This window comes from Ceratotherium simum, chromosome 33 (assembly GCF_057802395.1).
Source record: "Ceratotherium simum simum isolate JZ-2026a chromosome 33, ASM5780239v1, whole genome shotgun sequence".
Taxonomy (NCBI): Eukaryota; Metazoa; Chordata; class Mammalia; order Perissodactyla; family Rhinocerotidae; genus Ceratotherium; species Ceratotherium simum.
Genome location: NC_141932.1, coordinates 31,027,376 through 31,053,589, shown reverse-complemented (window position 1 = coordinate 31,053,589; position 26,214 = coordinate 31,027,376). Strand labels below are relative to the sequence as shown.

The 26,214-nt window shown below is 48.8% G+C and overlaps 1 protein-coding gene across 2 annotated transcripts in view; it reads left to right on the top strand.

The window, feature by feature from the left end:
- The window catches only part of ZNF536 (zinc finger protein 536), a 171,464-nt gene extending 150,346 nt beyond the window's left edge, over positions 1 to 21,118 (top strand). The window contains exons 4-5 of one of the 2 annotated variants that reach the window (XM_087421866.1): positions 11,325 to 12,896; positions 20,235 to 21,118. In XM_087421866.1, the coding sequence (XP_087277992.1) occupies positions 11,325 to 12,896; positions 20,235 to 20,242 (1,580 nt within the window). In that variant the 3' untranslated portion in view covers positions 20,243 to 21,118. Of the gene's footprint in view, positions 1 to 11,324; positions 13,124 to 20,234 lie in introns of those variants that run through there. The other variant, XM_014794865.2, reaches the window with a different exon arrangement.
- The last annotated feature ends 5,096 nt before the right edge of the window (positions 21,119 to 26,214 follow it).

Sequence of the window (26,214 nt, the reverse complement as noted above, 5' to 3'; positions counted from 1 at the left end):
AATACAAAAAAAAATCTATCTGAGATATGGACACCTCCATTTTCTTTGATTTTTCTCCTGACACTTTATCTATTGGAGTATGAGCTGCTTCAGAAGATAGACAAATATGCCATCTATTTTCAAAAATAATTGTGGTCTATTTCCCAAGAAATCAATAAAGCTCAGGGTTGTGCAGGCTATTTAGTGCATACGGGCCTAGTGTGCAGCGCGCGGTTAAAGACGACGAGCCCCTCACCTGGAACCTCACCTGGTGCCTGCAAATCTCCCTGACACCGAGAGCAGCCCTGAGGCAGGTGGCAGTGGGCCCCTGGCTGTGCTCTTTATCCATAGCCTGGGGCGCGCTCCAGCGCGGCCACTGCCCCTCCCCATCCGGCATCACTTTTCCTTTCATGGAGTACTCCCAGGCCGAAGAGGGTTCTCCTAAAATTAGGCAGCAGATTCCACCACTTTCCTGGATCCCGGATCCCAGGGGTTCTGATCCCATCTGCCCCCTTCTTCATCCTCATCATCTCTCTTCAGCCCCGCTGCCTTTTTCCTGTTCCTCAGTGCAGAGTGCTCGTCCCTGCGGCAGGGCCTTTGTACCCACCACCCCCTCCGCCTGGAATGTTCTTCCCCCAGGTGGTCTCTGGGGGCTTAGCTTCAGTGTGATCTCTCCAGAGAGACCCTGCCTGACTGCCCTGTCTAAAATATCCCTCACACTCGCTCCCTGCTTTATCTTCTTCATAAACTTAACACTTTCTGAAATGATCTTGTGAGTTCAGTTGTTCATTTCCTTACGCACTTTGTCTCCCACCCAGTAGGACATGATGGTGGTGATGCTGTCCGTCCTCTTAATTGCTGTGATTGCTAGAACCCCAGGGCTTACAAGAGCACCTTACACATAGTAGGGGCATGATCAATTTATCAGAAAGGTGGACTGACAGAATGAATGCAAGAATAAGTGAGTGACCCTCCCGCTATAGTCCGTGCACTGAGCTGGGTGGCACAGAGGGAACAAGTGCAGGGGGGAAGGTGGCCCCTTCCCCAGGGAACGTGTGGAACTTTTGGAAAGGCAACCTGAACACATGGACCCATCGGCAGCCACAGCACGGCAGCCGGGCTGCTGGTGCTGGATTCCTGGTTGTGGATGAAAGACACCCCTCCCCAGGAGCTCCGGGAGGGGTCCCTGAGTTCCTGCCTCAGGGTCTTTGCACTTCTCTGCCAGACAGGTGCATGGCTTGCTTCCTCATCCTCAGAGACTGACACCAGTGTGCCGTCCTCAGTGGGGTCTTCCCAGTGATGAGGCTCAGGGTGAGGCAGCTCAAACATGGGGCTTTCTCAGATCAGGCCAACTTCCAGTTCCTCCCCAGGTTGGGGCCGGGTCCCCTTGGGTTGTGGTGGTGGTTGGGGGGGACCCACAGACTGCCAGGGCACGGGAGGCAGTCCACCAGGGCATCCGCCGTTAGGCTGTCCACAGGAATGTGGAGATCTGGCCAGGCGTGTCCTAGGATACTGTCCTTGTATTTAATGTAGACACAGGCCCCTGGCCAGGTTTACTGGGGCCGGTGGTTGGCTCTCCCTGGGTGGAGTCAGCCCTGCTGAGGAGTGTGGGTCAGGAAAGAGGGGGCAGTGCTTCCCAACTGGGAGTCTGCTGACCCTGTGGGCCCCGACCCCCGTCAGCCGGCCTGTGCATAAGAGTGGACACTCCACGGAATATTTCGGGGTAAATTAGCCCCGCAGCCGGCAGAAGTCCTGCTGAACTTGGGTGGAAGCAAATGGATACTGCTTTGGGACGTTTTAAAGCTTGGGAAAGATTATTTTTTCCAAACTTCTGCTTCACAAACTTCTGACATTTGTGACCAACAGTGTTTGGAGACGCTGAGAGAAGCAAGTCAGGGCTGTGGACGGAGGCATTCCGGAAACTTCCCGGAATAAGGGAGAAAATGAAAGAAGCCATGGAAACATCACACCACCAGCCCCCCTCAGAAACAGCATTTGCAGTGTTTAAAAGGCAGTGTGATAACCAGATAAAGATCAATTTCCTTTTTATCAAAGAACAAAGAAGTTGGAAAATGCTTACTCTTGTGCATTTAAATAGAACAGAAAGTGTTGCATGTTATAAATCACCAAAGTAAATATCCACTATGACAATGGAAAGGTGTAGATTACACGAGTAATTAAAAATCAAAATCAAGTGATTTGTTAATAGATGAGATCATGCGGGGCTCCTGTGGTGGGGATGTCCTGGACTGCGGTCCTCGTGCTCTCTGTGTTCTTGTATTTCCAAGTGACGTGGCCAGAGGACAGCAGTCTATGAAATAGAATACATGTTTTCCAAAATGCCATCTTTCGAAGTTTTTCTATAATGGAGCCGTATGAGCACATTTAAAAATCCAATGTGTAATAAATATGTTTTAATTGGCCAGGATCTGAGGTACCACATTCTCTGTATTTTTCTATCCACTCCATCTTTATAAGAAGTCTTGATCATATAACATGGACTGATAAAAACCACTTTCCTTTTTTAACTCCACTACATTAACTCAATTACTGCTCTTCTTCCGCGAACACCTGTTTGTTAGAGCGGTGCTGAGTAGATGCACCAGGCAGGTTGCTCTGAACACCTGGGGGCTGGGGAGAGCCTGCAGGTAGCCAGAACATCTCTGCTGCCCCCTGAGCTCCAGCCAGATCCATGCGGGGCTGCAGGGAGGCACCGGGAGGACCCCAGGAGCGCCCAGTGACCCTCAGATCCTAGAGGCTGCCCCACCCTGGCTCCTGCGGGGCAGACATTGATCGCCACCCACCCCGGGGAGACCGAACCTCTCTCCTCTTTGAAGCATTACCTTGGGCTGGTTAGGACCTCATTACATGTGCAATTTGTTTTCTAGAGCACACTGCTGGTGATTCAAATTCAGAGCCAGTCAGTGCAGGCTCAGAGAGGAGATTGCATTAGAGTTCTCCAGAGAAACAGTATATAAATCTGTAAGGAATTGTCTCACTCAATTACGGAGGCTAAGAGGTCCCAAGATTTGCACTGGGCAAGCTGGAGACCCAGGAAAGCCAATGAAGTGCAAAGCCAGGCGAAGACGGAAGTCCCAGCTCAAAGACAGTCAGGCAGAGAGAGCAGATTCTCCCTTCCTCAGCCTTTGGTTCTCTTCAGACCTCCAAAGGATTAGATGAGGCCCACCCACACTGGGGAGGACCATCCCTTTAGTCCATCAATTTAAGTGTTAATCTCATCCAGAAACACCTTCCCAGATACACCCAGAACAATGTTGGACCAAATGTCTGCGTAGCTGGTGGCCTAGTCAAGTTGACACAGAAAATGGACCATCACAGAAATGCGTCAGCAAACGTCTAGTCCTAACATGCAATGGGAGGCAGGGATGTCCCCTCGGTGGCCCCTGACCGAGGCTAACCAATCGTTTCATTATCGGCTGCCCCAAAGTGCGCTCCATCCTTTCCCTCACTGCCCCTCCGCCAGCCCCGCCTTGGGGCTGCACTCCAAGGTCCAGCGGGTCTGCTGTGTGTACAGGAGGTAGGCAGCTGCTGCTCAGTTCCTGAGAGGCTGGGGGGCTGCGTTCCCCACCTCAGCCCCAGATGGGTGTGACACCCATGCATTGGCTGCGGGACCCCAGGCTGGGTTCCCTCGGGCGGCTCCTCTGAGTGTGGGCTTTCCTAGGAGTTGCCTGTCGTCTCAGGAATGACCAGTGTAGAGAAATGTAATAAGCAGCCTCACTCCAAGTGAAAACTTGGAGGCACGATAGTTCCAGGACTAATTAAAAATAAATCTCATTAGTTTTTTCCCTCTCAAATTATGCAAGTGGTTTATTAATCTGGTTTTGACGTGCTGTGTGCGCTGGTCCTCCGGCCCTGAGTGGGGAACCGCCTCATGGGAGTGGATTTGCAGAGGGAAGCCAGGGGTGGTTTTCCAGGGGTCTCTGGGTGGGCTGAGGGGCACGCTCAGCACTGCCCACCCCTCTGGATGCGTGCCTCCATGATGCAGCCACGGGGCACTGGCTGAGTGGGACCCCAGAGGTGCCCTCCTCGGCTCTCACCTGCATTCTTGTCACCAGGCACCAGGCTGCTCTGTCCTGACAGAACCAAAGAGAATTGTGGAAGCAAGAGGACTTCTCTCCTGAGCACCCCCAAAGGGCTCCGTGCCCCGCGGTGGGTGGGGGGGCCTGGGAGTTATCTTGCCTCAAGACTGAGGCAGTGTCTACACAGCATGACTGCAGAAAAATGCAGCCAACAGGGAGAATGTAACAACAACAGTAATAGTGGCGGTAGCCACCACTTTCCGTAGACTCACACACGTGGGCACAGAGTCAGCACTGTCTGTGAATTCACTCCCTAATCCTCACAGCACCTCGGGGACCAGGATCCACCCCTGCCCCATTGCAGGAGAGAGAACTGAGCCTCAGAGACATGAAGTTACCCACTCGGCGTTGCGCAGCATTGATTACAAGGTCACAATCCACATCTGCCTAATTTGGAATCTTATTCTCTTAACCGCTGCACTGTACTGATATTTTTACTTTTCTGGGTGAAGTTTCTGGCTTATCTTAGGGAATTAATGCAACGTTTCTTTGACAGTGTGTGTCCACACCCTAACCAGCGGGAGGAAAGGAAGTGACTTGTACCCACAAGGTGTGTTGACGCAGCCTCCTGACGATTTAAAAGGGAAGTACTGTGCACTCTGGCTCCTCATTTACCCCTGACTCAGATTGGCCTGAGGCCAGCCTTCCTTGACCCCCTGTGGCTCAGTTTCCCCACCAGCACAGTGAGGTCAGGGAGGTGGTGAGTCAGGGAGATGGCCACTGTGGCGTGTGGAGGCGCCCTGAGCCGCGCCTGGAAGGTGGGGTGGTCTCACTCGGCGGCCGGCATCAGGCCATGATAAACCCTCCCACCATTTTGGAAACTGCATTTCATCTTCAAAGAGTTTCCTGGGGACCGACTGGTATATAGATGGGGGTGACGTGGAAGTTTAGCGGGCCTAACCCAGGTGCCTGACGCCTGGTGCACACATACCTTACCTTTGACAGTCCTGTATTGCCTTTCTAGGTGAGGTGGCCAGGCTTTTATAAATCATATTGAATAAGTGTTCAAAAATGGGTTGGTTAAAATGGGTGCTTTTCCCATTTCCTTTTCTAAAAGGAGAGCGTGTGGTGGTGTTCTTAGTAGGGGACAGCCACCTGAGTAATGATGGAAAAAAAAATCCACTTGCCCAAAAGGACATGATTCTTTTTTTTCCCTTTTGTTTTGAATTAAAATTCCATCCTTTTTCTATTTCTAAGATGAACTGAAGCCCATTTTATTCCTCCACAGTCCCCCATCTTTGCTCTTCCTGCCTTAATGACATCCCAAACTTTTGTTGAAAATAATTGATTGAATTTAAATTTCCTTAAAAGTTTAAGAGGTAATGTTACAGTATAAATTTCCTACCAAACACTAAGTAGGGAAATATCCATTAGTGAAATTAACTACAGTTTCTAGGTAGCTAACAATGTGCCGTATACAGTAGGGCATGGCTAATGAACACTGCAGAGGGTGATATTTCATTATACAAATTAATGCTCACATTTTAATGGGAAAGTCACATAATGAATCTCGGCTTCAGTGACAGCAATTAGAGACACAGATTGTCCCCTTCTGGACAAGGCACTGTTTAGCAATCAGCAGCTGTGTGAAAAGTCTTCAGGTTTACAACATATATATGCTTTGGGGGAATTAGTGTACAATTTATATTAATGTACTGAAGCTTCGCTGCAAAGGCACCACCATATTTATCTCTCCTGGTATTAACTAAGTAAAGACATGTAGAAAGACTAAATAAATATCAAATAGAGGATGCAAATACTGGAAAATATTCAGTTACTCAACTTAAAAGTGAAAACACTTTTGGAGATTTAGCACACACAAAAAAACGTTAGAAGCATGAAGCACTTCTTGAAAGCTTGATAAAGGGATTTCCAAAGAGAATAATATGAATCCACCTGTTATTTCTGGAGAGGTGCTATTGGGTACTTGCTCTGAAATGCTCCAAAATCACCCCCCAGGACAGTGAGGGTTCCTTTGGCATACCAAGTGCAAAGTGGAGGCTCAGAAGGAGGAAAGACATGACCATTTAAAAGTAGATACAATGAACTAATTAAACCTCTGGTCATATATTTCTAAACATTTATGATACAACGACTTGGAGAACTTATCAATGTTATTCCAAAGTTGAATATACATCTTATGCCGTGTCAGTGGGTAACTACTTTAGTGTAAGATGGTTTCAATAATTTCATTAGTCTTTTGGAATGATGAACTGATGATGTTTTACTTTAGTACACGTTTTCTAGAAAAACTCTCTTTTCTAGAAATGCATTGTTTGGGCCCATGTCTTATTCCTTTAAGATGCTGTGAGATATTTCCCCACAGAAGACCACCAGTGTCCTTACCTGCTTCCTTCAGTGGGTGAATGGCTCAATGTTGGCATCCTTTTCCCAGACACAAGTTTCAAACTGGCTGCCCGGTCTAGACCCAGTCTGCCGATAGGGTACTGTGGCCCTCTCAATGTTTGAAAAAGTTTTGAAGTAGGTACCAATATTTAAAAACCAGGATTTTGCACATAGAATCAGGCTGTGAGAATTTTGTTAGAAAGTCAGAGGTCCTCGTGTGCGCTGGTTGGACTTGAGTGGTGGCTGTCCTCTAGGAGAGGTGTTTGGCCCGCAACCTGCTGTTGAGCACACTCTTGTGATCTGCCTGGCTCTGAAGACATCTGGGCGTGTGGCTCCTACAACAGGCAGATGCAAAGACAGCAGATCCCAAACATCATGGAGGGGGCCAGAGGGCTCATGACCCCCTGGAAAGCTTGGGACAGTCTGAGTGATCCCCCCAGTAGGTTTGAACTATTTACGGCCTGAGTGGCCAATCATTCAACTAGACAGAGCTGCTGGTGGGGTCTGGGGTTGCCTGTGCCATGAGGCTGCACAGAGAGCACCTTTCCAAGTCTTGGGCGAGTCCGGCCCAGCTGGGAGAGGGCAGATGGCCCACCGACTCGCTCCTTGGCCGAACCTGGAGCTTTGTTAGAGTCAGCCCAGTGTGCACTGGCCAAGTGTGGCCCTGGATGCAGTGACCTTGACTGTGAAGCAGCTCTCAGCACAGGTGGACTCGGCACTTGTCTGCCAGCCAAACCAAAGGGCAGACCTTGGCCGCACCTCCACACCTGCTGAATGTGCTGACGGGTGCTCCCCACCCGGTCTAGGGGCTGGGGTTGTGACAAGTCTGCCTCCCGAGCACGCTGAGATATGCCCTGGGGGGAGGGAATGCTTGGGAGACAGCTGGGATGTTTCTGGTGGAAAATGAGACCCTTGGGCTGCCCAGGGGTTCTGCAGGGCACCTCATCCCAGATGACTCTATCCCTGGGTTGGCCTGGCCAGAAGTGCACCCCACTGGGGGCTGGCTGTAGTCTCAGAACATTCCCTGTGCCCTCTCATAGAGAGGAAGCCCAGGAAAGGTGGAGAAGAGCTTCACGGCAGAGGGCAATAGTGGTGACTCAAATCGTTTAGGGATTATAGAGAAAAAAATTGGGGTTTTTGTTTGTTTTTTAAAACACAAATCCAAAGAGGTGGGTTCATCCCATGGAACTTCACTCTGGAACATTTATCTGGGAAACTGGGGTGATAGAGAGCAGTCACCCAGACACAGCCTTTAGGAGCTAGGCAGGAGGTGGACCATACAGAGCAATACGTATCCAGTAGAGGGGCTCTTCTGTGCACGTGTGCGGCGGGCCAAGAAAGGGCCGTGGACGGCCTTTGAGAGCCTGTGTGTACCGTGTGCAGTACAAATCACCCTTGAGAACTCACCAAGTAGCCCCTAAGTCACGAGGGCCCGGGCCCTCAAATGCTAAGAATGAACCGTTCTTGTTTCTCAGCTGTGGCCTTTTTTTCCCCAGAGCAGAGGAGGCCAAGGCCTATTTTGAACTTTAAGAGCAGTGGGTTGAATGAAGAGATCCTTTCCTGTACTGTTTGTGTGTTTGTGTGGTGTGCATGCGTGGCGTGTTTGGTGTGCGTGTGTGAATGTGCGTGTATGGAGTATGGCTGTGTGGTATGTGTATGTGGTGTGTGTGGTGTGTGTGAGTGTGTGATGGGTGTGTGGTATGTGTGTGCAAGTGTGTGATATGTATGCTGTGTGATACGTGTGGTGTGTGTGTGTGTGGTACATGTGTGTTCTGTGTGTGTGAACGCCACTTGCTTTAATAAGCTTACGCCGTGTCTTCTCTGAAAGCCATGAGAACGGGGACCGTGTCTCTTTGGCTCCTCTTCAACTCCCTTCCCTACTTGGGAGGTAAGAGGTGCTCATTCATCCATTTGTTCATTCAATCAAAAAGTGCGTGTGAATGAGTCTGCACGTGTCTGGGTGTGTGGTGCAGACCTGTATGTACACGTGTGCCTGTGGCCCCATTCAGGAGACTTGCTTTAGCTCTTGACACAAGTTTTAGAGTTGACGTGAGGCCTTAGAGAACACAGGCTCTGACTTCCCATATTATAGGTTGAGGAAGCAAAGGTCCCAAGATGGGCATCCTGTGCCCAGTGGAGAGCAAAATGGCACCAGGTCTCTGGTCCCCAGTCCAGACTCTCCAAACACCTCCCAGGGTCCAGGGGTCCACACTGCCTGTCCTGCTCAGCAGTCCCACGGTATCTGCCGACAAGGGTACTTCCCAGGGAGGGTCTGCATGGTGGTTCTCCACCCAGGCTCCACAGAGGGCCACGTGGGGGCCTTTGAAAGACCCCAAAGCTCAGTCTTCACCCTGGCCCAGTTAACTCAGAATTTCTGGAGGTGGAGGTGGACCAGGTGTCAGCATTTTTTTAAAGCTCCCCAAGCAGCTGCAGTTTAGTTTTTCAAAGTACAATCTTTACACTGCATCACACCCACCAGGGACACTTGTTAAAAATGCCCGCCTCTGGCACCCACCCCAGACGGAGGGAGTCAGAACCGCTGTGGCGTTAAGGTCGCAGAACTGGTGTCTTAAACTCCCCTGGTGATTCGAATGCACAATACAGTTTGAGAACCACTGCTCCACTGTGCATGTCAAATGTGTGTCCCTTGGGAATATACACACGCATCCTCTGTGCATCCCTGCAGTCCCCACTGAGAAAGGCAGCTGCCCGCCCACCCAAGCCTGCAGGCAAAAGTCCACCTCCTCCCTCTGTAGCTCCCACTGATGAATGCCCGTGCCTTTTCCACGAACCCTTTGCCAGATGCACTTAATCATTTCCAGGTGCATTTCTGAAATGCAACCTGAGTCTTACTCAGCACCTGCAGGCCCCACCTCTGCCGGCAGGTGCTCCCTGCGGGGCCCTCCCCCAGGTTCCCGGTAACCTGTGGGCCATGGTCGTAAGTTCCTAGTCAGTCTCTCCTGTCACAAGCCCCACCACCACCCCCTCAGCTTCAGGGGCTGCCTCGGCTCCAGCTGGCCACCGGACTTCCAGGTCAGCCCAGACGTGCCCGTCCACAGTGCCTGTCCCACTGAGGGTTCCGTGGCCTCCACTGAGATGTCCAAATAGCTATGGTGAAGTGAATCTGAGCCTCATGCAGGGATTGACTCCAAGAAGTGGGAAAATGGTGCCTGAAGCCATTGTACCTTACCTCAAAGGGGATAGAGTCTTCCTTGCTAGATCCGTGTCATTGGTCTAGCCAGAGACAAGTGTGACCTTTCCATTTAGACAAGTAGACTCCCAGCTGGGCCCCCTTGCCAGACCAAAAGGCCATCTCTGATGTGTCCAGGCGAGACCTTCAGCTGCTTGTAGCTGTGAATGAAGAGCACGTAGCCACCCTTTGGAAGAGGTGGGCATAGTGTCTCCAAGGTTCCGGCACACGATCTGGAGATGACGTGGAGTCCCCTGCTCAGAACCTGGGCTAGTGGTTCTCTTGTTTACAAAGTCCAAGAGTCCTCTTTCTCCCTATCAAGTGTGTTACCCCCAAATGCCCCAAGCCTGGAGAATGAGAGACACAGTGTCAGCTGAGAGTGGATACGGGACGGTGTCTTCAGAGGACACCATTCACCAATGATTTGCTGTTGCCTTTTACCTCAGTCTTTTTTACAATAGAATAGAAGAAGGGGTGGGGCATTCTGAGTTTCCTCAGAAAAAATAATTGTGGATATTGACAGGTTGCTATTGTGAATAAGCCAACAGGGACTGTCACAGTCCCATTCCCTCCAGAGAGCTTTTCAATTCCAAAGTCTAGAAAAGACCCTGGATTGCTAACAAATTCTTGGAATATATTTAAATCCACATTTGTTTACCCTCCTCCCTTCCTCTATCCCATCATGTGGACGGGTCTAAGGTGTATATTATGGTATCTTTTCCTTGGTGGAAAGAACAATAGAAGTTGGGTGTTGAATTTAAATAAATATTTAATTCATGAAAATGATCTTATATGTTTTAAAACACTCTTTAAAGCTATTTTTATTCTCTAGAAAGCGCTTATTATAGGTAAATTACACATTTTACTACCAGAGCATTAGGTTTGCCATTAGCACAAATTTAAGGCACTACAAAGACCAGTAGATAATGTTAATTTCAAATACAGAAACTAAATATATTTTGTGCTTTTTTATTACTCATTTTCTTTTAAGTTTTATTGACTGCTTTTAATCTTAACTATATGTCTTTACATGCTGCAATCATAATGCACTGTAATGGTATTAATATTTTATAGAATCAGTATTTATAGTTCTTTATTTAGAAACAATGCAGTAGGTCTGCAGATATCTGAGCCCGTCTGGAATGGTGCCCTCCAAATAATGATAAATTACTTGTGCAGTATGCCATTTGCTAATTATATCCATGATTTACTGCAGAGCAAGACTTAAATCATTCATTTCAGTCTTGCGTAACAGTGCCATAAAATTTTTAGGTTTAAAAATGGTTTCCATGTGTATAATTTAAACAAATTTTAGAGCTATTGTATACACAAAATATTGCAACCACCCATTTGTTACATACTTTGTCTTTTTAAACTTCTACTTTTAATGATCACTGTGGTTGAAATTATTATGCTTAATTTTCATAATCATAGCTTTTAAATCTATAGCCGTTTTCACATGTTAGATAAAGAAAAAGATAGCTAATTGTGTGTAGATAGTATGTCATTCCTGAATGGTCCCAAATGGCACAAAATCATTAAAAAAGCTTAAGAGTACGAATTATTCTTCTATTAAAAACAGTTGTTCTCTAACTAATTATTAGTTTGAGCTGCTTTGTTTCCGAGAACAAATGTTGATCCTTCTAGCCTTGTTCAGCACACCAAAATGAGATAAACACTTTTTTTTCTCCTTGTACCAAAATCCGCAGGTGAGAAGCCCTACAAATGTCCGCACTGTGATTATGCCGGCACCCAGTCAGCATCCTTAAAATACCACTTAGAACGGCACCACCGGGAGCGACAGAACGGAGCCGGGCCGCTGTCTGGACAGCCCCCAAACCAAGAGCACAGGGACGAGCTGTCCAACAAAGCCGCCTTGTTTATCAGGCCAGACATCCTGAGGGGGGCCTTTAAGGGTCTCCCCGGAATCGACTTCCGAGGTGGCCCTGCCGCTCAGCAGTGGACATCAGGAGTGCTCTCGTCTGGGGACCACTCGGGGCAGGCCACCGGCATGTCCTCTGAGGCTCCTGCAGACGCCCTGAAAGGCGCCGACCTTCCTTCCAAAAGCACCCACTTCTCCGAAATCGGAAGAGCTTATCAAAGTATTGTGAACAACGGTGTGCATTTCCAAGGGTCCTTGCAAGCTTTCATGGACAGCTTTGTCCTGAGCTCGTTGAAGAAGGAGAAGGACATGAAGGACAAAGGCCTGTCTGACCCTCCTTCCACGAAAGTCCACGGGGCAGACGGCGGCGAGGAGAAGACTGGCGGTAAGGCGGCCCCGAGGAAGTCAGACAAGTCTCAGTACGAGCCTCTAGACTTGTCCGTGCGGCCGGACGCCGCCTCCCTCCCCGGCTCGTCAGTGACTGTGCAAGACAGCATCGCATGGCACGGCTGCTTGTTCTGTGCATTCACGACGTCATCTGTGGAGCTGATGGCTCTTCATCTCCAGGCCAACCACCTGGGCAAAGCGAAACGCAAAGACAGTGCTGTCGGGGTGACAGTCAATTGCAAAGACCAAGCCCGGGAGGCAAGTAGAATGGCTCTGTTGCCCTCAGTGCAATCTGGCAAAGAGATGGCGCTTTCCAACATGATGGGGCCTCTAGACTCTGCTTCTGAGAAGATGGCCCAAGGACAGGTCAAAGAGACTCTGGGAGAGCAGAAGAGCGGCACGTGGCCGGGCCACGTGGAGCCCGCGTTTTGTAACTTCCCATCGGACTTCTACAAGCAGTTTGGGGTTTACCCAGGCATGGTTGGCTCAGGGGCCCCCAGTTCCTGCCCCGACAAGGAGCCCGATGGGAAGGCCCACCCAGAAGATGACGCCCCGATCCTGATCCCCGAAACCACAAACAAGACTACTACCGATGACCTCTCCGACATCGCCTCCTCGGAGGACATGGACTCCTCCAAGGGAGAGAACAACGATGAAGACGATGTTGAAACGGAGCCGGAGATGATGAGCAAGCCCCAGTCTGCCCTCAGCAAGGACAGCAGCCGTGACGGGGGGGACAGCCTGCTGCGCACAGGCACCCCGCAGCCCGCCCAGGGACTGGCCTCACCTTTACCCCAGGCGTCGGAGAAGCAGTGGCACAGCCCGGGCCTTCTTCCAGCCCAGGACCCCTCTGTGGGCCTGCCCAAGCCGGAGCGGGGGCCCCAGGGCCTGGAGAAGCCGATGAACATGCTGTCGGTCCTCAGGGCCTACAGTTCTGAGGGCTTAGCAGCCTTTAACGGACTTGCAAGTAGCACAGCAAATTCTGGATGTGTCAAGAGGCCAGACTTGTGTGGTAAGTTTTAGAATCCTCTTCCTCTAGTTCATTTCCCAGAAGATCAGTGCAGAATTGTGCATTTAAACAGAATGACTTATCCCTTAACAAATTTTGAACTAAACATAAAAAAAAAAAACCAACAATGCTGTATGTGCAGTATAGACAATCATGGAAGTCCATTTCATTTAGAAGTTTTAGAACTTGTGCCATTGTGTTCCAGTTTGCGTTATAAAGATCTGCAATGCCTGTACAGAAGGCGTGGAGAAGGAAGGGGGGTGTCTCACAGTGTGGACTGCTCCGGGTTTTAGTCCATAACTTGACGGGGAAAAAATTTAAAAAAGAAAAAGAGACATGGTAACTTGCAAACTTTTCAGTATTTTCAACTTATGCATAGATGCCTAAAGACAATTCCTTACTGCTTTGCTAAGCCAAATCTGCTTTCTTCAACTTTTCTTTATATTGACTTAGAGGATACTAACAGCATATCACACTAACCACAGTATAGAAAAAAAGCAACCCTCGCTCCAAGTAGGGAGATGGTTTGGGGGTATTTGTGATCCATCTTCAGACATACCAAATGGCAGTTACTGTGGCTTTGGCCTTCTACTGTTGCCTTCTGTCTGTCTGTCTCTTCACCTGTCTGTCTGTTGTTCTAACAAGAAATGTACATTGTGAAATCCCTGGTGAGCAGTGTTGTGATCCTGTGTGTATGGATTTATGCCTGCCTGATCTTGTTAGCAAATTGGCACTTCTTTACCTCCTTAAAGAATATGGTTACCCCAAAGTAATTCCAGATCTTAAGGAGTAATAATAAATCTGAAGCCTAGAATTGGATCAAATGAATGTCAGGATGGGCAGAAAGGATCAAAGTCATTCTCTTGGCACCCAGATATTCATATTGGAAAGTCTTTCTCTGAATAGAAGCTCAGTGTGTTATTCCCAGCCCCAAATGTCCTTGCTAGAGACAAATGACCATGGTACCTTTCCATCTTTAATTTATGAATAGATTTCTGTCACTTTACTTCACCTGTTGAAAAAAGGAAGGAAGTGGGGAAGGAAGGAAGGAAGAGAGGGAGGAAGGAAGGAAGGAAAATGGAAGGGAGTATTTCTTAATCTCCAATTCCTGATGTTCGTTTTAGCACAGAATAGGATTCAGGAAGCTGGACTCGGTTCATAATTTAAATTGATATATTTCCTTTTTCCTCTCCTTCCCTAATTCACTAAGAACGGGATCAAGCAGTCAGAAATATTTTTTGAATTGTCAAAAATCACTAAATGGATTTCTGACAGCTCAAAAAAATATTGACAGTTCCTTATGCTGAATGATTCACAAGGCCCCATTAACCAGTACCCCCAGATCTATTTTTAGCCACATACAATTCATTACTTTTGAAGCTGTTAAAAACAATATTTAAAAGAAGGAGAAAAGGGGTTTATGTCAGTCCAATTTTTTTTCTGTTTTCTTCTGGGGGAGCAACATTTAAGTCTTTTTCTTTTTTTCATTGTTGTTTTAAGTTTGTGATTGGGGTATTTTCTTTTTTATTGTTGTTTCGGGATTTTTTTAAAGTCTATTTTCAGTTCTTTCAAATACCTACTGAGGACCATAGTTCCTGCCAGGAATCCATGCATCAGAAAAGATCAAAACCTGGCATGTTCATAAGCTCATTATTATTGAAATGAGCTCATATTCCCCCTATTAATTTTCCCATCTTCCTACCAATGCTGAAGGAAGGCTGCCTGCCTTTGAGGAAGCTTGCCCAATGGTGTCCTTCTGCTCAGGGGAGGGTGGAGGGGAAGGCAGCCTCAGGGAGCCTGCTCTGTCCTGTGAGCCCTTTCCCTCTGAGCCGCAGCTCTCAGACACTCCTCACCACGGCTCACAGCACTCCCCTGCCATTTCAAGGGTACCTGCACAAGACTTTGCTTAGGCAACCTTTGGGCCATTGGGCCACAGACCCTGGGATGTAAGTTGTGGCCTCTCTCCTGAAAGGAGAATGAGGACCTTCAGGCCAGCCAGGCTGAAAGGCATCCCGGTTGCTTCCCTGGCTGGGGTCCATGTCCCACTGCTTCACCTTGCACTCATGGTAAGATACCAAAACTAAGTCTGGCCAGAAACTGCCTGTTTGTAGAGAGCGCAAGTTTTGCATTTCATTTGGCCTCATTTCTTCTGCATCCTCTTTCTTTCGCTTGGAAGCGGTCAGGGAAGGCCCTTATTTGCTTGGAGTGGGGTGGAGGAACTGTCCTCTTGCCTCCAGGATGGGCCCGACCCTGTCCAGTTCTCATTCCCTCACTCCCATATCTGGCCCACCATAATCAAAATCTTCTTCTTATTTTCTCACGGGCTGCTTGGCATCCCAGTACCCAGAAAGGTCAGACATATTCATCCTTCCTAAGAGTTGATATCTGGGAGGAAAACTTAAATCCATTGGGCTACAAAATGGGCATTTTTCTTACAGTCTAATTCACTCTCTTTCTAGCATTGCAAGAAGCACAAACGGTAGTTGAGAACTTCAACCCCATGGGCTTGACTTTGCAAGGGTGGAAATGCTGTTGGCACAAGGAATCAAGTATTCTTAATGTTATTCCCTCTTCTGTGCTCCACTCAAAGGAGATATGGATTTCTGAACTGAACCACCAGCTCGATATCTGGCTTCCCCAAGAAGCTGGGCTTTGCCAAACCAAAGAATTATTCCAATATTTCTCATCTCAGAAGAGTTTGGGGTTTGATTTTGTCTGGTTAGTAAATTCGAATCCCCAATTTGATGCCCCTAGAAACAGACTTGGAAGAGGAGCTGATGTCTGTCTGTTTCTATTCTCATGGGGTGTAAACGTGTTGGAAGAAGCATCAGTAAAAACCTTGTTCAAATCACGTAGACTCCCCACAGAGCTCAGCAGCTCCTCTGACACATGCTGGTGCGTTGGGGATGGTGGCTTCTAACCCTAAGTCTGTGGCGACACTCATGTTATAGGCTCTACTCCCAGGTGCTTCTCTAATTCTGCATGCCTGCTTCCTAACTTTTAAAACTCTGGTCCTACATTCCTTGGTGTCATGGCCCTGGGGTCCTGGCCAATGTGCACTGCCCATTCCTAGCCAATACCTTTCTAAATCTGGTGCAGAAGAGAGAGACAATGAGGAGAGGGGCCGACCCAGCTAGTTGGGTAGAAGAGGCCTCTAGCATGTGCCAACATTGAGAGCTTTGGCATGAATTTTCAAAAGATCCTTCCACAGAGGACAATACATTAGCCTATTGGAGATGTGTTACAGATCATCCCTAGGAGGAGATTGCGCCATCTTGGATTAAGCTGGAGGACATGCACTGTTGCTTCTAGAGTGGGATCAGGGCCCACTATGGGCCTGATCTTCTTACGTGAAGTCCTGCCCCAATCAAAGCTCCCATTTGTTGAGGTGACTTCCAGACTCCAGGCATGGTCCACATTTCCTTATTCTGTTGAAGAACATAATGCACAAGGGCACTCCCATGCCATCAGAGAACTTGGACATGCCCTCGGTATTGTTGGGTTTGTAATGGGACAAGATCCACATGAGTATATAATTAGGGGGCAAGGGCAGAGCAGAGCAGCATTCACATCCACTGACAGGACAAGACAGACCACCACCTTGTCCAGTCTGAGAAATCTGATGAACTGTTGGGTCAGCGAGTAGCTTGGAGATCTGAGGGAGCATGGAAAGCACAGGCTTCTTTGTGTACCAGACAGCACATATGCCAGGCTGCATGGCACCTCTGGGGCTGGCTGCCTGGCCAGGTCACGGAACTTGAGGATTTGGAGAGCAACCAGGTCACCCTTACTCTTTGCCTCCGAACCTGAGACAGATGGTCGGCAGCCATTGTGAGTCTTGTTCTGTGTCCTTTTGTGAGCCCAGGGGTAGGGTTGATGGGGAAGAAGTCAAGTCAGATTAAGGGAAACGCAGTGAGAAGAGCACGAACCTTCTTTACTCTTCACAGCTCTGCTCTGGAGTTAACCACCACTCAGGGAGGCCAGGCTGAGCAAGGAGAATCTGTCAGCATGTCTGTAATGGGCATGAGGTCCTTGTGCAGTGGCTTCCAGGCCAAGTGACCCACCAGGCCTAGGAGGAAGCGAGTGAGAAGGCAAGGCCGTTAACAGCAATAGCCCTAATATTCCCAATTTATTACTCTCAGGTTATTGTGAACCTGGCTTTGCTAACCCAAATTATGCCTGAGACTAAGGGTTCTCTCACAGCAATGAGAGAATTGGGACCCCTTTCCTAAAAACAAAGATATGGTCCATTGAAACTTCCTTTACCTCATGTATTCTAAAATGTATGATGAAATGAACTGGGATAACCAAACTGAACTCGCTTAAAATGGGACTTCTGTCCTCCAAAAACCTCGTTGGTTTCTAAGCATAGGCAGTCTGAAAACAGCTACCATTTTACCAGCTACACAGTCTGAAGCAGGGATTGGCAACTATTTTCTTAAAGCCAGAGAGTGACTCCATTAGGCTTGCAGGCCATGTGGTCTCCCTCACAACTGCTCAACTCTGCCGTGTAGTGCCAAAGCAGCCATGAGTGACAATTAAACGAATGGGCATGGCTGTGTTCCGATAAAACTTTATTTAGTAAAACAGGCGGTGGGCTAGAATTGGCCCACCGGTCGTGGTTTGCTGACCCCTGCTCTAGTGTAAAGAAGGATATGTTGCCGTGGTTGCCCCTAAAAAAGACAGGCAGAGACCTGTCTGCGGTTGCTCCACCCCCCAGGGAGATGGTGCAGAGAGGACCAAAATTAGCAGCTGCAGGGCTCCATCTATTGCCATGTGATGCCAAAGCCAGCGATGTGAGAGACCGTCCCAAGAGAGGCCTTGTAGACCCAGTCGGCCTGGTGTACCTGTTTCTGGAAGGCCACATCTCTGCTTGTGTATTAAAGACTTCCGGGAGAGCACCCCTCTCCGTGGCTCATGGCGGTTCCAGAGCCGCCTGCATCATGGCCAAGGAAGGCAGAGGAGGAAGAGGCAGGAGCTCTGTCTGGGCTCTGAGGAGAGTTTGCTCTGTGGAAGGCTCGGTTTCCTCACTGATGCACCGAGGCGTGAGCATGAAATGAGGTGATGGGTTAAGAGCTTGGATAACTGATTCTCAGTAGAGTTGGTATTTTATTTTAGAGGTGAACGTCCACATGTGAATGGCGTGGGGAAATGATGCCAGTGTTGACACATCTTTTGGTTGCAATAGTCTCTTTAGCACTAAGCAAGCACAAATCTTACTTTCCATCAAGGCTTTAGAGACCGTGACTTATTTCCTCATGTCTGCCATGCCTAGTCATTGATAGCTGTGTCTTGGTCTCTGAGAACGTTAGCTTGGAAGGCGATTCTGGCAATTTTGTGATGACATCTCATCACAATGGTCACACCATTTCAGTTTCTACTCGATCCTATCCCTGATAGAAGGCAAATGCTTTGGGATAGGAAGTCCTGTAGCCTCAGTCTTTGGCAAAGAAATGGCTAAGGTCTGTGGTCAGTTAGAGATTTCCAAAGGAGCCGTGGCTGGGGTATGTGACAGCACCATGAGGACGCCCACGTGCGTGTGAAGACACCCCGAGCATAGGCTACTGGTGCACAGCCCATGAAAGTTGGTATGTTTCTGGTCCTGTGGATGATTCTCAGTTCTAAGGGTGGCCCTGACGTCAGTAACTTCTAATCAAGAAAGGAGGTTACAATAGGAAAATGGCACAGGAAGAGAATCACCAAATCCAAATCTGTCAAGTGTATGAGAGCCCAAGGTCAGCCAACACAAGGGAGGGCAGCTACTCTGGGACACCCAGGGGACCTCACCTGTCGGGTCTTGTCTCTGGAGCTGCCATGATTTATTTAAAGCCAAATGAGCACTCATTCCTCCTCTCCTCTTCTTTATGAGCTGATTCTCCTGTGGATCGGCATGCAGAGACTGTGGATAAAGCACAACTTTGCTCTCACTTTCTTTACCTGATTTGGCATTTACGGGTCGGCTGTTGGCTTCCATAGTCCAGTCTGCTCCCAGGAATAGTGTGTGTGCAGGACCTGGTATTAGACCCCACTAGGGAGGACCGTTTGGCTTGTCTTGAAGACCAAGAGCATATCCTTTAAGTGAATGCAAATCCCCACCCCATCCTGCCTGCTGGCTGTCTCACAACCGGCTGCAGAGCCTTTCCCTTTGACTCCGGTGGGACAGAGCACAGGTGCTGTCCCCTGGGCTCTCGTACGGAAACCAGCAGCCATGGGCGTGCTCACCCCTGCCCTCATCCAAAGCCTTGCTGTGTGCACCGTGCTGACAAAGAGGCAGCCTCTTTGGATGGCAGCCCTCTCCGAACTATCTTGGCATTCTTCTCCTCCACCCCTTCCCTCTTTTTAAATAAAATGGGAATGCAGTGACGTGATGGCGTTTGCACTGCAGGATGACAGGACTGTTGTGTGAATACCATTGTATTTGCCAAATGGTCCACTCGTCATTTCAGAACAAACAAATGGATGGTGTCTGTAAGTCGGCAAACACTGGTGACATTCAGCCTTGTTGATGTTCCTTTCCTTTTGCTGCATATTTTCGGCTCCAAAAGCTACTGTGTGAATCAACAGGCCTCTGAAGCAGGAGAAAAGCCTGGTAGCTTTCATTTTGGTTGCCGTGTCCATATTCTCTTTGGATTGCATGATACCTGCTGCCCAGGACCAAGCTGAGGGTGGGAGGAGAGCAACCAAGCAATGTGGTTCAAAAAAAGAAAACTCTACACGCGCGCGCGCGCACACACACACACACACACACACGTTTTTCCTCCTTGCTAATGACTTAAGATTGGGAAGGAGGAAGAAGAATGCTGAGAGAAGAGGGTGTTGTCAGAGCAGACACCCACATCCCTGGGGAAGTGCAAGCTTTCCAAGCAGGCCCGGCTATCACCATGTAAAATAGGAGCGGAGTGAGCCCATCACTGTCCTGAGCTGGGTGCAGGTATCCTCAGCTAAGCTTTTGGTATCTGCTTTCTTAGGCTGCTGAATCAAAGGGATGGGCGGCACCGACACCGTCTAGAGACAGGCCACGTCTCAGCTGCTGAAGGAATCAGGTTCTTTCTCTTTTTATGTTCAGGTGTTGTGTGCACAGCCCAGGTTTCCAATAAGTAGTAATTATCTTGTATTACTTAGTGCTGATCAACAGCACCTCTACACTTAGCTGCCAACCTGCTCTAATCACATAGACTATTCTTGCTCTAGCCAGAGACGGAAGGACCAAATTTTATAAATATTGCTTTATTGTCATTATTCCATTAAACAATTAGGGAATGTGGCCCTGCCCTTGCTTTAAAATGCCTCTAGCCCACATGGTTTCTGGATTATTTAATGAATCTGCACATTTTCTTGCAGGTAAGTGACAGCCCCTGTTCTAGTCGGTCTAGCTGGACTTGCCCTTGTCTGTCCGTGCTCCTCGGTGGCTATCTGCAGCTTGTTAATCGTGTAAAGTCAAGAGAAGAATGTATACACATATGTGTGTTGAATAAATAATTGCTATTGGCATAGGTATGTGTATACACACAGCACACCAACCCACAGTATATATAGCAGAGAATCAGGAGGCTCGAACGATTGCCCATATGGTCCACTGTTAGTCACGGATTGCAAAGGCTTAGTAACTTGAATGGGAAAGAAAATTCCCTCAAAGTCGTGAATCCTGACTGACAAATGCTGGTGCATTGGAGGTCCCTTCACCTGTGAAAAACCTGACGAGGGGGCCTGCTATGCCAGCTTGCCACAGCTTCTAGAGGTGGGCCCCGCGATGGTTTCGTTGGCATTACTGCTTGTGTCTGACTGTCCTGTATTTTGTAACACATTAGAAGAATACAGAAAAGTGCAGTAATTATCTTTCTCCATAGTATTTAAGCAGTAATATTGCTAGTTTAATGTTGTGTCAGGTCGTCACATGAACCAGGAACAGATGACAGTAGAATTCCAGTGAACAGCACCTTGACATTCGCAACTTATAAATGGTGATTGAAGCAAACTGTGTAAACTTGTACTGGGTTATCATGTGCTTTGAAATAGACTATTGTTGAAGTAATTAGAAGATATATTAAGGTGTTCCTGGTAATGAAGGCATGTAAGTTATAATAATTGTAGCTTTCTGAATAAGTGTCAAACTATATCTTTAAGTGTGCTGTATGCTGAGTTTCAAGTTAGGTCATTTATGAATGGAATGTAAAACAGTACTAAAAATGCTTCAATAACTTATCTTGGTATTGCTAATAAAAAAAAGCTGTGAAACATTAGTGCAGTTTGGAGTCATTATGTTAATTCCTTCCACAATACCCCTCACCCCTGACACCCTTCTGTCTGTGGGAAGCCTCAACAGGACCTTCAGGGGACACCCGTGCTGCTGTTCCAGGGCTGTTTTCTGGGCAGCTTGCTGCATTGTTCCACCCATCTTTGGGGGCTCAGTGAGTGACAATTCATAAACCTGCTGATGTAAAGGGACCTTCGGATGGGGGTAGAGTGGCGGTGGCTGGTTGGGGAGAGCCAGACACCTGCGCATCTCTCTGTACAAGTGACTTTCCAGTGTCTAGACCCCATGACTGCTCACAGGCCCTGTGGATGGGGGAGAATTGGGGCAAAGAGTGTGCGGGCTGCTGTCCCACATCCCAGGTGTGGAAGAGACTGCCCACACCCAGCCTTCCTGCAGCAAACCTGAACATTTTCTTTTCATCCTGTGAGGGGTAGTTTTGAATGGAAAGGTACCCCAAATCCTTGGAGTCTGGGATATTTTTGTCCCCTGGGATGTTTTGGTTGTGCTGTTGGTTGTAACAGGCTTTCATCCGCCTTCTCCCCCACCCCACATCATGGAGGGAGACACAGGAAGGAAGGGTTTTGCTTTTCACTTGTGTTGTTTTTTTTGGTCCACGAGCTGGACTTCAGGGTCCTGCCACTTCCACAGTGTTTTCAAGCTTCTTTGCTTGGGGCTGTTTGTAAGCCTCTAAATTCCATGCACACCTCTGCTCCGTGTCTAACTTAGCCTGTGGGGGAAAAGGTATTATCATCATTTGACAGAATCCCAAGCCCCAGGCTGGTCCCCACACTCCCAAATAAATTGTCTCCTGTGTACGAGGGTTGGAAGCCCAGAAATGTCCGTTTGAACAACCTTGGCCTCAGCCACAGGACCAATGCATCACCTTGACACCTTGAAACATTCCCTCCAGTATTTCTCATAGAAAGTGTTCAAGTGAGCCCAACCCCAAAGACCATAATGTGGTATTAGGTTGTCTCTTATTTGGGGGAAGCAATGACAGCTCAGAGATTCTGAGTCTGAGAACAGGTGATGAAAGCCCCAAATGAAAAGTGTAGACCTTGAAGAAGTTTGCTCGCTCTCTGTGCCCACAGCTGCTTCCTAATTCTGTTCATGGGAAGCAGAGAGCATACACTGTGGGTTCGGGTAGAAACCATAATGGACCCCAAAATGTCCTGCCAAGGTAAAGCGAAGTGACCCCAGCCACCAGGCTCCGGGTGCACATGGCCACATCGAGCAGGGCCAGTTTCCACCACCAGTGTGTAGGCAGAGCCTGAGCCAAAGGAAGGACTCCAGGAGAGTTTCATCTTTATTTCCAGCGCCACTAAGTCTGGGGAACTGCCCTGCAGGAAGAGGGGTGTGGTGTGAGGGAGAATGCCTCTAGGCTCTTCCTGGATTCTGGCCTCCTGACGGCTCCGCGAGGCCTGCATCACTGCCACGGGCACGTGCCCCTCTGTGAGGAGGCGCTGCGTGATCCCTTCCGCAGAAGCCGGAAGCCCCTTTGGTTTGAGAAGCCACATCTGCAGCTCCTGAGGAGGGCTCACCGCCATCCACTCCGTGTAGGCCCGGGGCACCCTTCAGGGCCCCTTTGGACCAGTGCCTCAGGCTTGGGGACGCAGGCGAGGAGGAGGGGCTCTGTTCAAGGCTGCTGGAGGCCTCAGTGCCTCTGCTCAGGGCTGAAGGCATTGCCCCGACCTTGTTCAGCATTTACAGTCACTCTGCACACTCCAGACACCTTTGCTGTCCCCACAGCACTGGCCTCGCCAGGCGGTAGGGACGAGGGTCAGGCATCCCGTGCAGCGAGAGTGGCGGCCTTGGGAATCCAGGCAGTGTCGCTGAAGGAACCGATCATCCGCTCCTTGCTGACAGTGGGAAGGCTCCCTGGAGCCCCGTATCCGGGCATCTGCTGCTCTCTCTCCCTCCACGAGGGCCCAATCCCCCTCACGGGGTCTCCACGCGTTTCCGCTTCTAAAGCAGGGGGTATTTCCTGAGTCGCTCCCCAGTGGTAATTTCTCAAGCTTAGAGGAGACCTTTGTGGATTCTCTTCTCAAGTTTTTATAAACCGATTCCCAGCCTCCTCCCACCTCTCATTTCACAGCACCCCCTGCCTCCCACCCACCTCCCCTCATTCCCACCTCTGGGGAAGAGCTCCCTTCTCACCAGCTGAGTGCTCGGGAACATCCTGTTTGCTGCTGGGAGGGAGCGGGGTGGATTCAGGCCTCTGGAATGAGCTGACTTCATTTCACAGCTCTGCGTGGGGGCTGGCAATTCTGTTTCCTGCTGCCCACCCCCATGCCCACTTGGAATTATAACAAGCCCCACCTGTTTGCACTCAGACTTGGGCAACCACAGCATCGCTATTGCATCTGCCCTTAGCCCTACAGCCTAGACCCTTTCCAAGCAGCTATGGCCCCCTGGTCTGAGGTGGATAAGAGGCCTCTTTGGCAGATGAGAGTGGGGTTTCAAGGAGGTAACTGTGACTTAAGATGGGATAGACCAGGAGGGGAAGGGTGCTCTGTGGCTTATGGTCAAAGAGTCTTTAAATCAACTTCTTCATTTACACATGTTGGGAAATATGTTTTCTTTGGTGAAATTTAGATATTCTGATGGGAGGGAAAGAATCTAAACTTTAGGAGATGATTATTGCTCATGTATAGTCACTTTTTCTCAAAGAAACGTCATGACGATTAAATTACATGCCTAAATATGCAGGAGCACACTGGCACTATTGTCTCTGCACGAGCAGATTCTGCCTCTTGAGCAAACAGTGTGCATTTTCAAGGTTAAAGTTGGGGAACTCGGCACAGCTATTTCATTAGCAAAAATATCCAGACATTGGCCAGCTTTGCGAAGAGCTTGTCTTCCATGCTCTTTGTGGAGTTGTCCAAACATACCCAGCTAATGGTAACCCACTGCTCACAAGGTTAAGTTTTCTTTCTGACCTTCTGTTGTTGTCAAATTAATATAATATGTTCTCAATTATCCACATAAAAAGAGAAAGGCAACCAAGCAGGGAAAGCAAATTTGCAATTAATTTACCAAATTATTGCTCTTTTTATATGATGGACAAGTCACTTTTCTCTTTTGACTCAAGAGTTTTGTATGTCCTGGGGGGAGGGCTGGGGCAGACCACAAGGACAGGCTGCTCTGAGGTGTCCCTGCACCTGGAGTAGGGCTGGAGGCCGATGTTTTGGCAGGATGCAGAGCCTCGGTGGGCAATTAGGGGTTCACAGTATGTTGGGCTCTTTCTTGTCACGAAGAGAGTCCATTAATCTTCTCAGACCCCATTCTTCTAAGCCCCATTGGTGATGTAGTTGGGGTCTCCCAAAAGCAGACCCTGAAATAAGGACCTGGCTGTGGGTAGTTTATGTGGGAGCAGGGAGGGAGACAGAGAAAGGAGGAAGCTGACACAGGTGTGTTAATTGACAGGGTCGCCACTGTTAGGGGGTGGACTCAGTCCCCCTGGGGATCCTGTAGGATCATGTGTGGAGCTCACCTCAGAGTTACCCCCTGAGGGCTGAAGACGCTGGGGTATTTATCCCCCGGCTCTGCAGCTCTCGTTAGCTGAGGGTCATTCCAGCCCACCCAACAGCCAAGCAGTCTTCCTATGGCCAGAGAGAAACGAGAGGCCATTGGCTTGCCGGGGAACCGGAAGGGAAGGGGTGGGGCACCAACAGTGTCCGCCACAAGTGGGAACCCCTTGGCCCGAAAGCTCTTACACCCTCGGTTCTCTGTAGAAGGTCACCAATCTGCCAGAGCCAACGATGAGGACAGATACACAATCCATGAGTCCTTGTGAGCAGACGACTGCAGATTTTAATATTTAGAAGTGCACAGTCTGTCAGCTTAGGGACCGGAGGCTGGTTGGGAGGGCTGGCCCCAGGTCAGGAGACCAGGCCTCCACCAGCAGTCAAGCTCCAAGGAGCGTGGACAACTCATTCTCTGCCTTGGGCACCGTTTCCCCATTGGTGAAAGGAGGGGGTGCCTGGAAGTCCCCTCAGTACCCTCTATGGCTTTCATGATCCCTTCTATCCTTGACTTTTCAGGTGACCTTCTAGGACCTGGTCAGTCCTAGAGTCCTCATGAACACTCGCAGGGCCCAGATGTGGGAGCCAAGCTGGTATTCCCACCAGTACAGGAACATGTGGGAATTCAGTTTGGGCAAGACCATTCACTATTGTGGGGCATGGGGCATGTGAACACTTGCCTCATCATGAAGACATTTTTATTAAATCATTAGAAGAGCATTGAGGAATTTAGCCTTTAATTTTGGAAGTCAGTCAAAATTTTTTTTTAAAAAAGAGTCAATAAAAACTGGATTTTGAGATTCATGGTAGTGTGAGAAAAACCTGATTATCTGACTTGTTTCCTTTTCATTTTTCAACCTTTTGTGTTCATAACTGAGCTTGAGAAGATGGTATTTTTCGTGATGATTAAGGTTTCCTCAAGCACTGTACAGATACTAATTTGATAATCTAGTGTGTCCTTCTTGGATGTGTGTCCCCCTTGGGACAGTGGTCCCTCTTGGGAGCCCTCTACTCTAACCCAACACTTCTACCTGGTACTATATAGAGGGAGAGAAAGGAGGGATAGAGAAAGGAGGGCTCATGCCATTCTTCATTGTGCATGCGTGGGGCACAGGAACAGCTCACTTCCTCTTCCCTACCTGTGACCTTTCCACTCTTCCATCCCTAGAGTTCCCTTGGCCACTCAAAGTTGCCTTTGGCTAGCAAGCCCCCCTAGTTTGGGACAATATGTCCTATCTCCAAGTGTGAACCCCTCAAGTCCTTGGCTTTTTGCTCTCAATTGAATGTAACTTGATTGCCTCAGTTTTTCACCCATCAAATGGTACACTTGTGTACCCTCATGCATCCTCAAGAGAATAACTTGAGTATGAATAAGTTGGAGCTTGGCAAGTCACCCACATTTCAGTTATTTTAGGCTTTTTGCTGCCAGGCAGACCCCAGGCAAAGCTCCCATGAAAACTCAGAACCTCCTAAGACCTTGTCAAGGGGTAGAGACTCTGGTTAAGGTCTTGCAAAGAATGGTGCCCCTCATCCTCACCAATCT